Below are 17402 nucleotides of genomic sequence, written 5' to 3' on the forward strand. Positions count from 1 at the left end.
ACAATTTGAGCAGTTTCAAGAGCACTTGAATTCCTGCAATATGCAACCATTTATCATAATGACTGAGGCAATACAAATCATAGAAATATCTGTCCAAACAGTATAAATTGCTAAAAAAAATAAAAATTAAAAAAAAAGAGTAAAAAGGAATCCAAACATCCAAAACATCACCATCCTTTAACCTCTTGCCGACCGCGTCACGCCAGTAGGCGTGGCCGCGGCGGCAGCCCCAGGACCGCCTAACGCCAATTGGCGTAAAGTCCTGGGGCTCTGTTTTGCAGGAGATCGCGCGCAGGCTGCGCGCGCATCTCCTGCTTGGGGGGCGGAGCTCCGCCCTGCCTTCAGTCTCCGAGCGGCTATTGCCGCTCGGGAGACTGTTAGACGGCGATTACGCCGTCTATTTACTAGGTGCAGCGCTGCGATCAGCAGCAGCGCTGCACTGGGGACAGCCGTGCGACACGGCTATCCCCCTGGGGGACAAGAGAGCGATCGGCTCTCATAGGCAGAAGCCTATGACAGCCGATCGCCGTAATTGGCCGGTTGTGGGGAGGGAGGGAGCGAGGAAGGGAAGGGATTTAAAGGAAGATGGTTTTTTTTTTTTAAAAACGGCAACACAAATATTTATTAAAAAAAAAATAAACATGGGGGGAGCGATCAGACCCCACCAACAGAGAGCTCTGTTGGTGGGGAGAAAAGTGGGGGGGGATCACTCGTGTGCTATGTTGTGCGGCCCTGCAGCTTGGCCTTAAAGCTGCAGTGGCCTTTTAAACTAAAAATTGCCTGGTCACTAGGGGGGTTTAGCCCTGCAGTCCTCAAGAGGTTAAAGGGGAACTCTAGAAATCCATACTTTCGAGATAATGGACATAAGTGTTAAACTACATGTTTTACTCACCTCAAGACAACAAGTACTTCAAGGTTAGGTTGGGCTACAGGGTTCCCTTTAGACTCTGGGTCAACAAGGTAAATCATACCAGAGAAGCGAATTCATACATACCTATAACACAAGGTTCTCAGCAGCCAAAAATGGAGCCAGAAACACAACTTAACTTTGAATGCTGAGATCTCTAAATTGTAACGATACAGGTTATTGAGACTTGCAATTAAGGGCTCGTTTCCACTATCGCGAATCTGCAGCGGTCCAACGCATGCGGATTCGCACATGTAATGCAAGTGGATGGGCCTATTTCCACTGTAGCGTTGTTGAGGTGCGTTTTTTTCAGCGGTGAAAAAACGCACAAAAGAGCCGCAGAATTCGCCTGCGAGTGGAATGCATGCTAATCGCCGCTAATGTATTTAATAGGAAATTCGCATGCTGTTTTGGTATGCGAATTTTCATGCGAATTCGCATGCAAATTCGCATGAAATCAATGGAAAAGCACACCGGCATTGCCATGGTTAAATTCATATACATCGTCATCCATGCAAATTTTCATGCGAATTTACACGGAAATTCCCATGCGCACACATGCGATTTTGCAACGCAATAGTGGAGACGAGCCCTTAACACCTAGGGTCATATCCTATTGCTGAACTCGCCAATCACAGTGATCACTGCCCGTATTTGAAAACAAATCTCTGGTCGTTAAGGGGCTAGAGACTCCTGGTATAGAAGAGGTTAAAACACTCGCCTGATAATCTGGCCAATTGCAGCCAGCTTTAGATTGTAGCACTATATAATACAGTACAACATGACATTCTTTTCTCTGCAGTAAGTACAGGAAGCAAGTTATAAGGCTTGTTTGATTCAACACCCCACAGATCAACTGGCAGTGGGAACCATGGGAACAAAGTTATGACAAAAATGCAGTTTTGTGCATTTAAAACATATCTAGCTGTTTGGGAAGAAACGTCACTGAATATTTTTACTTTTTCTATTAGCTGTGTCTGAAAACACTTCCAATATTTTATGACCTCCAGATTTTGCACTGCATGAAATACAATTATATGTACTTCACAAAATATTGCAAAAACAGATAAGTGCAACTGAAATGACAATGGGCAATGGACTATATAACTGAAATGGCAATGGGCAAAGCAGATAACAGTAAGCAACCAATCACAAATCATTTCTAGTGTTTAGTCTACACAGTGTTTAGTTTTTTGCTTTGTTTTTAATTAGATCTGCAGGTCTAAAGTATTTTACATGGAATGTAAAAACTGAGCATGAATTTTGAATGGGACAATGTAAAATTGTGTTTTAGCTGTGTTTGACATTCTTTGCCTTGGATTCCATTTTTCTAAATGAAGTTGGTCCTATTATCCTGCATGTGAAGTGTTTTCTGATTACTTCCTGTATTGAATTCAAGGGGTGGCTGTGACTAATCATTGTTTGGACACAAATCAAAAACAATTCAAGCATCTATTCATGCACACACAAAACACCCATTTAATTACAAATATAATGATATATGAGTATAAAATAAATAATGTCCCTGTATACAAGTTCGCTTTGTTCTTACTAAACTTTTGAATGATTAGATCTGATAGACTGTCATTAGTTGGCTTGGGAACTGCTTTAGGCACAACCATAAATACTATTTATACCCTTTATCTCAGTTTTCTATGGAAATACAGAGATTTTTTCCCAGGTTGTCTTATTTATTACATTTAATGCCAATATGAAATGTTTATAATGTTTTCATTCAATCGGGAAATGTAGCATTATGGATACAAATACAACATTTGCTTTCAGCTCTGCTTAGGCTTACAGCTGGCATCAGCTACTGTATGCTAAGGAGCAACATAAAAGCAGCAAGGCTGTACTAAGAGCAGACTTAGTTATTGATAAAGGATATATATTTATAAATAATTTCTATTTGAGCCTTGGGAGTCCCCTGATATTTGCCTACCCCTCCTTAAAGTAGAAGATGCCATGCTTTGCACCAGTAGCAGAGGCCAGAGCATAGTCACATGGGGAAAAGGGGCAGATCCCTGGGCCCATTATAGGGGACATATTCAGGGTCATCAAGGCATTGTTCTTAGAAGAAAGTAAAAATCATTTTAGTGCACAGAGCTCAGTCACCAAGTTAGAAAGCTTGGAATTTGTAATGTAAGAAGGACAAGAGTAAAACTAAAAAAATTGTGGTAGAGATCAGGTAAACTATTAATGTCTTCTAGATATTGTTTATCTGTTTTCTCACTTTGCATCATTAGTTATTAGAAGTTATTTGACAAGATTTCAGCAGGAATCATGCCTAATATTGATCTCATCTAAACTAGATTGATGCAGTACAAAGCTGTGTAAACCAAGATTGTGTTCTGCTGCTACCCATGTACCCACCAAAAACCACTGCCTTGTTACTGCATTAGATCAAGCAAGGAGCGGACATTTCCAATTAATATTCAAACAATATGTTGATCGTGATATTAACAGAAAATGCCAAGGCTTTAGCAGAGTTTCATAAGATTAAATTGTGATATCAAAATTAACTTCTAATCTATTGAAAATATTGGGTATTGTATGGGCACAAGTAATGCAAGATACTTTTTCTGGTAAAAGTATCTTGCTCAATCGGAATATGATCATAACACCCACTACTTATATTTATTACCATATTCCAGACTAAAAGGATCCAGGGCACACACAAATTCTTACAGAATAAAAAGGTTGAACAAAAGTGTAAATAATCATGTTTGCAGACAGCTTCTAAAAATGTGAACCTTCACTTTGTATCCTTTGGTGTTATAAATAAAAAAAAATAAAAAAAACTTAAAACACAACTCTACTTTCAGCACTTACTATAATGAATATATTAAGTATACTAAAAACACGCTCTACATTTACTTTAAAGATTGTATGTATCTTATACTTTATACTGACAACACTTGACCAAACCATAGTTACCCTATACATACAAGAACAGCATACCCATCATTTTGCAGGTGTTGAACTGTAGCTTTAAAAAAATGATTTCAGGAGATAAACAGGCTATTTTATAGCCGAGCAGAAAAGTTCAGGTGTCCTCTAATACTTTGGGGATTAAATCAGCTTTGGCCTTTGGACAATAACAGAAAGTCACTGGGATGGAAATGACAGAGGAGCTGTGTATCAGAGACCAGATGCAATAAGTAATCTGAAATCTGTCCAGTCTTATCAGTCTTCCCTAAACCAGCCCTTTTAATAGATAACCTTGTTTCCTCTGATTTGCAGCCAACACTCTGACAGTTGAATGGTTTTTTATCTACTTTATGGCAATCTTTTTCTCATATTGAGTACTGTGGGCTGTTAATATGTTTTAATGTACCTTCTGACTCAGCTCAATTTATTTTCAAAAGTCCTCTATATAACCTTTCTAAGCTGGGGTATTAATTGTTTAAAAATAGATTCCAGGGAGTTCCACACTATGGCTTGGGAAGAGATGAGTCTAATACAACAATTAACATGTATCTCCACCACGGCCATCAGGAGTTCCTTTCACCATCTAGGTAAAAAAGCTGCACTAAAATACCTGGACAGGCATTGGCTCAGTCTACTAGTTGCAACATATTCCACTATTTCCAGTGCCATTATGCTTGACAAAGGATCGAGAATGAACCAAGATTATCTAGTGCTGTTGCACTTTTTATTTTTGCAATTGTCGAAATAGCACTGGTCTATTTTACATACAATTTGGACTGAAGAATGGACTGAAAGGTTTTAATTTAATATACTAACGGATTACAATAAAAACAAACTTGATGCACATTACTGGCTTCAGTGTGTGACAAATTCAGTGTATGAGTATAGCGTATAAAGTGAGCACCTGGCCATTAACCCGCATCTCCGTCTCTATCAAAACATTATTAGAACTTTTCAGTCACTAAAGAGAAAATTTCAACTACACTAAAAAAAGTTTTTGTTTTTTTAGTAGCTCTAGATGCAACCATGTATAGAAAATGTTAACTGATGTTAACGGATGTTACTGGATAGAGCATTTAAATTTCTTTGGTAAGTAAAAGGAAATGAGAAAGATATCTTGTGCTCTGACAAATCAAAATTAGAAATTCTTTTTGGAAATCATGCAGTTACAATCTTGAGGATCTGTTGATGCCAGGGGTAGAAGTGGGCGTTTTTTACATTTCAAAGGATCATATTTTGCAACAATTTACAGATTATACAGCACCCCATCTTATTTGGACACGGGGTTGCACTTGTCTAATTAAATAAGCTTAAAAGTCATGCCTGTTATATACACAGGGAAGGAAGGAAGTGAGAGGTGCGATTAAACACAGATCACAAAGCAGAGTAACACAGAACTGTGAGTCTTCCAATAGCTTTTCACAAAAGATTGCCTGAAATGGCACAAAGAATAAATAACAACCAGCTCCGCTGTGATAAAAAATCATTGGAGACAAATCATCAGGGGAAATGTGGAATTTAAATGTCAGCGTGGATATAGCTCTAGGTTCTATTTATTCTTTACAATGAAAATCCTAACAGCCCTATTTTGGACAGTGGATTTACAGTAGAAGTAAGCTGTAATTTCTATTATTATGTTATCACATTATCAGGTGTACTAAATAAGGGAAACAGCTGCGTATATTGTGCACTTACCCACAGCAATGAATCATAATTCTTCTTCCAGTGATCAGACTGCAGTAATTTTATATGTGGCGGCTATAGGTTATTGCACATCATCATTGCTCTTTTCTTCCATTTTGCTATCTCAAATTATGTAGGCTCACAACATAACATGCTTGCTGTTTGTTAAGTTAATATAGTTTCATCTTTTATATGTACTGACAGTTTGGAGAATTACATTTTGTACATGTCTGCAGATAACAATAGTGCTTAGGTAGATTTTTTTTTTGCAGGCACTATGCAACCTACAATACAAAGCAAAACAACAAAAAGGCCCAGTGCACACCAAAAACCTCTAGCAGATCTGCAAAATGCTAGAGGTTTTTGAAGCAGATTTCAGGGCTATTCTAGGCATGTTTAGAGAGGTTTTCTAAACATGCCTAGCAGTTTTTTGGAGCCATTTTGTGCAGCAGATTACAAATATTGTTACAGTAAAGCTGTTACTGAACAGCTACTGTAACAAAAACACCTGGAAAACCGCTATGATCTAGCGTTATTCAGAGCTGTTTTCCACTTTCCTATACTTTAACATTGATGCAGAAATACCTCAGAAATCTTAAAAATGCTGCAGCCCTCAAGTTTGCGTTTGTGGAACAAAACGAACCTCTCTGGTGTGCACCATCCTATTCACTTTCATTAGCCAAGCGTTTTTCCCCCTGCAAGCGTTTTAAAAATGCTTCAGAACGGCTCTGGTGTGCACCAGCCCAAAGACTGTTTCCTTATCCACTTTGGGGCCATGCGTTGTTAAATCTATGCCATGTTTCTGGATGATAAAATCCTCGCATTGCATAGATTTAACTACAGAGAACTGCCGCTAAACTCAGCTGTCTAATGACAATGGTTTTGTGCACTAATTGCATCATCTTGTTACTTTATATACACTATAATTTGGTGGGAACCATCTTAACTCTCCAGCCTATAAAGGTGCCCATCAATAACAGAATCCTGATCTTACAACCTTACCAAATCTATTTAGTTGAAGGGTAAACTGAGTAAATATTCTTTGAATGGATACATTTAGATAGTGATTGTACTATCAAGCTTGTATCATTAATGGGCACATTTACAGTTATAACCTGTGGGGTAGTAGAGACCAGAGTCTGGCTCTTGACCAAGTATCTTAAAAGTGAGTTTTTTTCTTGCATCCGTTGATGTGAGATTTTCTTCACAGATAACATAACTCACAGTCCAGCTAAGAGAAAACTGGATGGCACAATACTCTCCATTATGCAGGAGAACAGAGGCGCCAAAAGGATAAAAGGAAGCTAAATTAGCTTAAAACCAAATTCTTGGCTCTTCTACTGACCACATATGCTATTGCTCCGTTGTTATTGCCTGGTGAAGCGGGATCAAACCTGCGAAACGCGTTGCATATTTGGAGTTTATAAATAAAATATATTGACTGTCTTTACTACAGTCGTTGTGTGTCTACTTGGAGGAGGTCCACCACTACCTCCTCTATTTACCAAGAATTTGTTTTTTAAGCTCATTTAGATTCCTTTTATCCTTTTGGTGCCTCTGTTCTCCTGCATAATATTGAGTCCACCCTGGGTGGAGGGTTGAACCCCCTTTTTCTCATCTACAGAGAGCGACTTCATATTCCTGAGTGGGGTCAGGAAAATCTCCCCACCTGCCTTTACAGTGGTTGCCTAATAGTAACCCTGGTTTGTGAGTATTACTTTTTACTCTATCTAGAAACCATTTACCAGTACATATTACTCTATTGGGGCTCTTGGTGTTACTTGTTTTTACAATACTCACCATGACTTTGTGGCGCCCAGTCAAATTTGGGGACTCACATAGCAGCTGTACATCAGAAATGGTAACTGTGCACGGCTTCTCACCAATATACATGGAGTACTTCAGCTTCATATTGCCTCCTGCCACCGGTGGAATCAAGTTCTTCCCCTATGATGAAAGATTCACGTGAATATATAGAGTTTTGTGAACCACGTATGAAACGAACATCAGTGTATGAACTACAACTAAATGGCAGTGATTTTTAAATACTTAATTCAGAGATTTGTTTTTTTCTAGTTTTGGATCAGCAAAAAAATAAAAAAAAATACAAAATGAGAAAACTTTAATCCCCAGCTCCAGACAGTAAATCTTGGAATTATAAATTCAAGCTAAAGTTGACAAGCAGGTAATGACACAGTCACAAACACAAATACATACAAACATAAGCTACAACAAACTCACCCTCCTAAATATTGTGTATGTTTCCCTTGGCTTGCAAGAACAGTTCTCACCCACCAAGGCATGGCCTCCACAAGACCTCTAAAGATGTGCTATGAAGTTAGCAGTAAATGATTTGGGTCCTGTTGGTGGGACTTGTCTTTCCTGCACATCCCACAGATAAATAATCTGCATATGAACCTAGCCACATGCATGGTCTACAAAAAGATCATGATTTTTCACACCAGGACACCTACTTCCATTCTTTATTTCCAATGCTCATGTGGACACTGTTGGCGGTTTCAGCAGTGGAAGAGCATCAGCACTAGCACTGTGACTTATCTGTGCTTCACAGCAAGCAGCAGTACACTGACATTCTCACACCTTTCCTTAGTGGTCATCATTAAGTTTTTCAGCATGTAATCTTTCAGTAGCTCTACTGTAGAATCGGACCAGACAAACTAGTCCTTCCTCCACAAGTGTAACAATGAGTTTTGAGCACCTATAAGCTTGTAGCCTGCCAGTCCTTAGGTGGATCATTTTTGGTACACTGGGAAAGGCAAACAAGACTTGCTGTTTGGAAATGTTCTGATCCAGTCTTCTAGTCATCGTAAACTGGTCCTGGTTTTCTTGCTTCTTACACCTAACCCACAAGAACTGACTGTTCAGTTGTTGCTTAACCAGCTCGGGACCACAGCTGAAAGATTATACACCGCACTTGCAGATCCCTACCTCTAATGCGTAGAATCTACACCGGTGGTTTCCCGCAGTCCTAAGCCAAATTCCTTCCTGTTGGCAAGGAGCCAGTTTTATTGGCTCAACAACAGGTGATCAATGTGAGCCAATCACAGTGATAAACACAGGATTGAAAAAAAAAGGCTCTGGTCCTTAAGGGGCTAGAGCAGCACGGTTCTTACTGGGATAATATATCCCACCCTTTAGCATTTGCCACTGTAATGGGATAACCAATGTTATTACTCTCACCTGTCAGTGGTTTTGATGTTGTTGCTAATCAGTATTAGAGATGGTCAATGGGATGCAATTATTTCACGTTAGCATGTACATTTCATGTAAATTGCATTCATCTTTGAATAAGACCAATCAGGAGCCAGGGCATTTGATTGGTTCAAATCCAAGCTGCATACAATTTGCATGGAAGCCATAATTATATGCATCTCATTAACAACCTCTAATGGATATTTAGTCCAATGACAGTTGAACATTAATCAAATATACAATTTCCTTGTTTTCATACATCCATACTGAAAACAAGTTTTACACTACTATATTCCATTTACCTTTAATATTATGGGGCTTCCAGGTTTCAGCTCCAAGATCCCTGCAGGGTTAAATGGCTCGAACACTGGATTTGGGTAATAAGTAAAGTTGGTCTTGTTGAGAACAAGCAAGGACTGAACATTGTCTAAAATGAATCCAAACTCTTCAGGTCGCTCAATCCCATCATGTTGGCTGTTGGAATTAGTGGCCACTGCTGGGGCCTGGCAGATCATCTCAGTGGAATTCAATACAGTACAGTTCTATAGGGAAGAAAACATGAAATCCAAAGTGTCAGTTTGTGCTACTTATATATTTAAATGACTCTTTGTATGTACTGCAGAAAACTTTGTCACTTGTATAATTAAAATTTTAGCGTATTAGAGATCCCGCTAACATATTGCCTTCTAATATGCTTGGAAGAATTACTACATAGTAATTAACCTTTTCTTCCTTGCAGTGGTGATGAGGATAATTCATTTAGAACAAAAAATGAAGCTGAAAAAGCAATTTATAAATCAAAGGCACATATGTCTTTACAGCACAGTTTAAAGTCTAAAGTATTTCAGATATTAAAACCTGGATAAATTGCAGGCGTAGGAAATATCTAATCATGTGAAAAAGGACACTTAATATAATATTGGTTGTATTTTGATCAGTAAAAGAACCACATAAATAAGAAATAAACATGTTGGTGAAATTAATTACTTTAATGTTATCTGGAGTAAATCTGAGCCTAAATTCATTATATTATAATGTAAAGCGCTAAACAAAGATTTGCTTAAAGAGAAACTCTGACCAAGAATTGAACTTTATCCCAATCAGCAGCTGATACCCCCTTTTACATGATCAAACACTGTGGGGGTTTGGAACAGCACCCATAAAAGGAGAGAAGTGTGTGCCCAAGCTTGCAGCGTTCCACACCACTGGAGCGGTCACGTCAAGAGATCCATTAGGAGCAGGCACCACCAATGTAGATAATCTTCGCTTTATTAATCACATAAGTTAAAAGGCAGCAACACAACGACAGACCGCTGTTTCGAGCCTCCTGGCTCTTTATCAAGTTGTAAAAAACTGCAATACATACATTAACCTACCACCATTCACTATATACAATATATGAACCAATCAGTGATCTGCGTTTGAACCAACCAATCACAGTGCTCAGCAGAGAGGAGGACCTGATGGGAAACTGTGCAATGCACAGTAAATCCCACCCCTTAGAAAAGAATCCTCACACCATCTGCTTAAAAATGGTCTTATGACTAACATCAACCGTGTAAATAAGGTTGCCCCGTCCCAAAATACTTACTGTAATAGATACAGGAAATCTCTGTTGCCTAATAAAAGCCGCTCAGGCAAAAAACGCATCTAAGCCAGCAGCCAATCACGCGCTCAGGCCGCCAGCCAATCACGCGCATCCGACTGGTCCAATGGCGGCCAATCAGCGCACTTCCCTGTCTAAACAAATGAAGTGCGCTGACGTCACGTCGCTTCCAGGCGCCGGCCAATAAGCGGCAGATACGTGTAATATCTCCGCTGGCCAATAGTATACACTCCAGCTTCGTATGGCGACTAATGGCGCAAGGCTAGGGTGTCACGCCTCCCCTGCTCAGTACCAATGCCAAGCATGTAAATAAATAAAGCGTCCAATCCGGACGCTCAACATAAAGGAGGCTATTACCACCCCACCTAATCATCGCCTCAGAGGCCAGTATAGTCGCCATGGCAACCATGAACAACAGCCTTAACTCTGTTCTACCAAGGCTTGCTGCAAACAATGACACAAAACCGCCATCAGCGTTCAGATGCAGTGAAAGCAGTATAGCCAAAAAGGGGGGGCATATATGGAACCAGGCAACCAATCCCCAAAGTTACACATAATTCAATTCATAATGCACTGTGATTAAAGAAGAACAAACGCTTCTCACTAACCCATTAGTTAAAATAAATACATGATTAAAAAGGAAAACTAAACCTAAAAAACAGGTGAATTAGCCAAAAGGACCTAAACGCTTCTCAAATGCAGAAGGACAGATCGTAATCCAAATTAAGGCCCCAGACCCCAAAACGTCTAACTTCCTAATCCAGAACGCTTCGCATCTGGATAATTCTTTATCGCGATCACGGCCTCCACCCCACCCAATAGGAACACCATCTATAATTTGAACTCTCAGCTGTGAAACATTATGACCGGCCTCTGCAAAATGCCTTGCCACCACCTGTGTGTTATCCCTATTTCTAATGGCCGATTTGTGAGATGAAAGTCTCACTTTAAGTGCCTTCGTGGTTTTACCCACATAGGCTTGTCCACAAGGACACTTAAGTAGATATATAACATACGTGGAGTTACAATCATAATGCTCTCTGATAGAAAAAGAAGTACCCCTAGACGGGTGTCTAAAGACATCACCCTTAATTATGGCACTACATAGATGGCAACTCAAACAAGGGTACGTACCCTTCCTGCCTTCTCTAAGTTTCTCTGTCTTAACTCTAGTATGTACCAATTTATCCCGAATAGTGGGCGCTCTCTTGAAGGATAAAAGTGGGGGGTAACGAAATTCAGGGACTCTGGGAAAGGCCTCTCTCAATAGATGCCAATGTTTTCGAATTACAGCAGTAATCTGTGTGCTACAGGTGTTATAGGTGGAGACAAAGGGCATGCGTGGTGAACCATGCCTGGGTCTTCTCTTTCTGCTAGTTGTACTAAGGGTATGGGCAGGGTACTCTCTATGCTTAAACTTTTGTCTCATTTTATTCAATTGAACATCACGGGTCACACCCTCTGGGACAATCCTTGATACTCTTTTTAGCTGACCTCCTGGAATGGAATTCTTCATCTGGGTTGGATGAAAACTAGAATAATGTAACACTGAATTCCTGTCAGTAATTTTTGTATATAAATCGGTACCCAACCCCAGACCATCACGATAGACAACTGTATCTAAAAAAGAGACCTTCTGCAAATCAACATGAGCTGTAAGACGTATAGTAGGACATCGTTCAGAGAGGGAACATAAAAATTCATCAAGGGTCGAACGCGGCCCCGCCCACAAGCAAAAGATGTCGTCGATGTACCTCCACCAGCACTTAGCATGCTGGCGGAAAAGCACATCGGTATATACAAATGACTCCTCGAACAGGCCCATAAAAAGGTTTGCATATGACGGGGCCACGTTCGACCCCATCGCAGTTCCCCTCTGCTGAACGTAAAAGCTGTCCTCAAATTTAAAATAGTTGAAATGCAACACAATCGTCAAAAGGTCTAATAAAAAACCACGCTGTCCATTCGAGAGATCAAGATGGGTCATCAAGTACCAATCAATAGCCTCCACACCTCCATCATGTGGGATGGAGGTGTAGAGGCTCTTGACATCCAGTGTAACCAAAAGGATGTCACCAACAATGTCTCCAACCCCCCTCAACCTATCGAGAAAACAGGAAGTGTCCTTGAGATAGGAATCCAAGCCTACCACAATTGGCTGCAACACCCCATCAAGGTACTGTGCTAATGGAACGAAAATAGAGTCCACACCGGACACAATCGGACGGCCCGGTGGGGACTCTAAATTCTTGTGAATCTTAGGCAACGTATAAAACCCGGGAGTAACTGGGTGCTCTTTAACCAAAAATTTAGCAAGCTTATCATCAATTATTTCATTAGCAAGAGCAGATTCAATCAATGCTTTTATTTTTGTTAATATCAGCCCAACAGGATCCCTTTCAACCCTCTTATACACTTCGACCTGGGATAGTTGTCCCAAGATTTCATTCCTATAGTAGTTGGCATCAAGGACTACCACTGCCCCGCCTTTATCAGCGGGGCGGATCACAATGTCCCTTCTAGACTCAAGTGCCTTCAATGTTCTTGATTCATTTTTAGTTAAATTCCAATTAACCTTGTCTTGTGCGGAGTTTAGACAGGGAAGTGCGCTGATTGGCCGCCATTGGACCAGTCGGATGCGCGTGATTGGCTGGCGGCCTGAGCGCGTGATTGGCTGCTGGATTAGATGCGTTTTTTGCCTGAGCGGCTTTTATTAGGCAACGGAGATTTCCTGTATCTATTACAGTAAGTATTTTGGGACGGGGCAACCTTATTTACACGGTTGATGTTAGTCATAAGACTATTTTTAAGCAGATGGTGTGAGGATTCTTTTCTAAGGGGTGGGATTTACTGTGCATTGCACAGTTTCCCATCAGGTCCTCCTCTCTGCTGAGCACTGTGATTGGTTGGTTCAAACGCAGATCACTGATTGGTTCATATATTGTATATAGTGAATGGTGGTAGGTTAATGTATGTATTGCAGTTTTTTACAACTTGATAAAGAGCCAGGAGGCTCGAAACAGCGGTCTGTCGTTGTGTTGCTGCCTTTTAACTTATGTGATTAATAAAGCGAAGATTATCTACATTGGTGGTGCCTGCTCCTAATGGACCCCTTTTACATGAGAAATCTATTATTTTTCACAAACAGACCATCAGGGGGCGCTGTATGGCTGATATTGTGGTGAAACCCCTCTTACAAGAAACTCTGAGTACGTACTCCTGGCAGTTTCCTGTCTGTGAACCTTGCTGCACTGTGGGAAATAGCTGTTTACAGCTGTTTCCAACTGCCAAACAAGCATGCAGCAGCAGCTACATCACCTGCCAACAGTAAAAACATCACCATGTAATAAATGTCAGAATGTAAATCAGGGATTTAAAAGATTTTACAATGGGCAAACACTGACTAAATCATTTATACATAATTATTGTAAAAATTAAGCACTTTTTTATTACATTATTTTCACTGGAGTTCCTCTTTAAGAGAAAGCTGCAAGACAAAATATTTTTTTCTCTAGAACTAGCCGTTAAAGAGACTATAAAGTGGAAAATAAACATTTTACCAATGTTTTAAATCAGAGAGAGTTACAAGGACTTCCCGGGTCTGTTTCTACTAATGCAGTACCCAAGCCCTTTATGAACCACTTCCTGCATGCAGCCCTGCCCCCTTTCTGGGAAATTCTGTGGTGAGCTCATAGTACTCTATCTCAGACAGAGAGAACGCCATGGCACTCATCTGAAAGGAGGTGGGGCTACGCACAGGAAGTCGGTGCAAACGAGGCTCGGGGACTGCATAAGTAGAAATAGACCATCAAGTCATTTCAACTTTTTCTGGTTCGAAGATCGATTAATGTTAATTTTTCACTTTTAAGTCTCTTAAAGAGCAATATGCAAATTTGTACAGTCATTAGTTGCATCAGGAGAAAGTTTCCCTTTGACCTGCTAATCATCCCTATTGGACCTCTAATGCAATGTTTAATTTTCATGACTAACAGGGAAACTTGACTCACTTTAGTCTCTTGTCCATTCTGTCTTATTAAACATACACACATGTAGTTTGCAGTGTTATATATAATGTTGGAAATAATTATTTGCTAAATTTTAAAGTTTTCCCACTTACAAAGAAATTAACAGTTTGTAATTTTTATATCTTAATACAGACACACCGTATATAAACTGAAAATTCAAACAAATCAACAAAACATACACACTCTACATAAAAATTATACATTGATTTGCATGTCATTGAGTGAAATCTGTAGGGCTCCTGGCACTCTGGGAAGCACACAGGGCACCCTCACAAATATGTTGTGAGTTTTCTTAAGATTTGATATGGCATGTTTAGGCTACTGAAAAGCTTTATATTTAAAAATCATACAATGTATGTCTGCATGGGGGGCAACCAGTAGACACCATGCATGCTGTATGGTGGAGGGAGAGAGGACCACTATAGACACAAGGTGTGCTGTATGGGAAGGGAGATGAGTCCATTACAAACCAGGTACACTGTATGGGGCATGAAGGGGGGTCCATTAGACACAAAGTAACGGCATATGGGGGATGGAGGGGGAACCACTAGTCACCAGAGAACCCTGTATGGGGGAGGGATAAAGGATCACTAAACACCAGAAAATGCTATATGGGGAAGGGAGGGGAGACCACTAGACATCAGGTAATGTACGGGGGTGGGAGGAAGGTTCACTAGAAACAAGGGCATTTTATAACAAAGGGAACAATCAGATAATAGAAACACTATATGAGGAGGGAAGGGAAACCATTAGACACCAGGTATGCTGTATTGGGGAGGAAGGGACACACACACACACACACACACACACACACACCAGAAAACCATGTATAGAGGAGAAAGGACCACTAGACTCCAGGAAATGCGGTCTGGAGGAGGGAGGGGAGAGCACTGGACCACCAGAAAAGCAGGACGGAGATGTTAATAGTAGCGGCCTGGGTTTCTACCCTAGGTTTATACGTGAGTCAAATAATTTTTCTTTTGTCTGAAGAAAAATCTAAGTGCCTCATTTTGTATTCGGGTTGGTTTATATTTGAGTATATACAGAATTCATATTTAAAGCCATTTCATAACATAGGATGGGGAGAGGGAATTGGTTTTGAAGCATCCATGTGTATTTATCCCCAAAGATACTCCTATTAGCATTTGTACACTGTAAATAAAGCAAATAGAGAAATGGGATTTTCTTCTGCCCAGATTTTTTTTTCTTATCCATTTCCTCTGTCAATCTTCTTGATAAATGACAGTTCCATCACAATGCAATAGCTTGGGGAATAGTCAGGTGGCAGAGGCTAGCTATGATATGATTCAGTGGGTTTCAGATGGCATTTGGGGTATCAGCCACATGTCTGAAATATCACATAAAATAAGGTGGCAGATGTATCTCCCTATGTCTTCCTAGCTTGTTTCTGATAATAAATGCAATGCTTTACTTCAGCTCAGACTACAGCAATGCTAACTTACTGTAACTAGGATAACATCTTTGGACTACATCAGTGATGCATTATAAGGAATAATGTATCTCCTGTAAGTGTAAATTCATTATAAACCATATAGGCTTTCCAGGCAGGCTGAATTCCTGTAAATCCATAGCAGAGTCTATTACTTTGCAATGAAATGTATACTTTAATATACATTGTATGTATGAATTGCTGGGGTGTTATCAAATCTGTGACTATTATTTGAATGCATATCATAGCTATAAACACATTAATTCAATTATAATAGATGTTTTCTGAGCTTATTATGCATTTTCTTATAGTAGGAAATGCGTGAAATGTAATCCCCTGCACAACTCTATTACTCCCTTGTCTGCACTGTGTAACAAGATTGGAAGCTGTTGCGGTACACATTAGAAATGCAGCAGCCACACAGGAGCTGTATAGCGGCATTGGGCTGCTACAGAGTTAAAGAGGAACTGTAGCAAAAATAATAATGAATAAAATAGCTTTTTTTTTTTTTTTACAATATTCACTTACAGTATAAATTATGTAGTCAGTGTTTGCCCATTGTAAAAATCTTTTCTCAGCTCGGTTTACATTCTGAAAATGATCACAGGTGGCGACATCTTCAGTCTCCCAGGTAATGTTCAGTTATTGAGAGTTCCATGCAGAGGAAGATACTGCTTGCTTGGCAGTTATTTCCCACAATGCAACAATGTTCACAGACCTGGAACTGTCAGGACCATGGTCATGACATCACACTATGGGAGGGGTTCCACCACAATATCAGCCATACAGATATCCTTGATGATCCATTTGAGAAAATATTAAGATTTCTCACCAGGAAAGGGGGTAGATCAGCTACTGATTGAGATGAAGTTCATTCCTAGGTTAAAGTTACTCTTTAACAGTTGTAAATTGATGTTGTCCATAAGACAACCACACTTTATCTATTCAAAGAAAATCCCTGCTCAAATCCACCTACTAAATATTTAATACTTTGTAGGTATATATATATATATATACATACATACACATTCATAACCCACTTCTAAGAACTGATTATGGCTATCCAAGATGCTGGAATCAAGCCAGCACACATCACCTTGACCAGGAAGTCATTTGGTTCACATGTCAAGAGGGTGATAAGCCAGATGCGACATACACAGCATCCTAATAGCTTCCATTACTTTCCCTGTAATCTTCTGCAAGAAGCTGAAGATGAACAAACTTCACATCTGTGCAGAGTTTACAGATGTGATGCTGAAATGCTAAATGGTTCTCAATTACTGCTAAGGTATATACCTCATTGCCACATACTTTCAGATGTTCGTTGTTCACGCACATCAAGGTGAAGTATGAACAGCTGGATCTGTCTTTATCAGCATGGATCAAACGTGTATGATTAGCATTTTTCATATTGCATTGTAATAACACATTTCCATAAGAAATAAATGTACTGTATTGTACAAGTAAAACTTGATTTCAACTAATTATATGATGTCAGTGGGATTGAAATGAATATGCTGCATCTCTGCTTATACATTCTACACAATAGAATAGTGCATAAGTTCAGTAATCTTAACTTCTGTTTTG

General features: G+C 39.7%; 1 protein-coding gene across 2 annotated transcripts in view; it reads right to left on the bottom strand.

Annotated features, from left to right (window-relative positions):
- The window catches only part of PLXNA4 (plexin A4), a 910299-nt gene that overhangs the window by 128604 nt on the left and 764293 nt on the right, over positions 1-17402 (bottom strand). For both annotated transcript variants that reach the window (XM_068276018.1, XM_068276019.1), the window contains 2 exons: positions 9037-9276; positions 7322-7468 (listed from right to left, as the gene is read on the bottom strand). In XM_068276018.1, coding sequence (XP_068132119.1) covers positions 7322-7468; positions 9037-9276 — 387 coding nt within the window. The remainder of the gene's footprint in view (positions 1-7321; positions 7469-9036; positions 9277-17402) is intronic.

This window comes from Hyperolius riggenbachi, chromosome 3, assembly GCF_040937935.1.
Source record: "Hyperolius riggenbachi isolate aHypRig1 chromosome 3, aHypRig1.pri, whole genome shotgun sequence".
NCBI classification, from domain to species: domain Eukaryota; kingdom Metazoa; phylum Chordata; class Amphibia; order Anura; family Hyperoliidae; genus Hyperolius; species Hyperolius riggenbachi.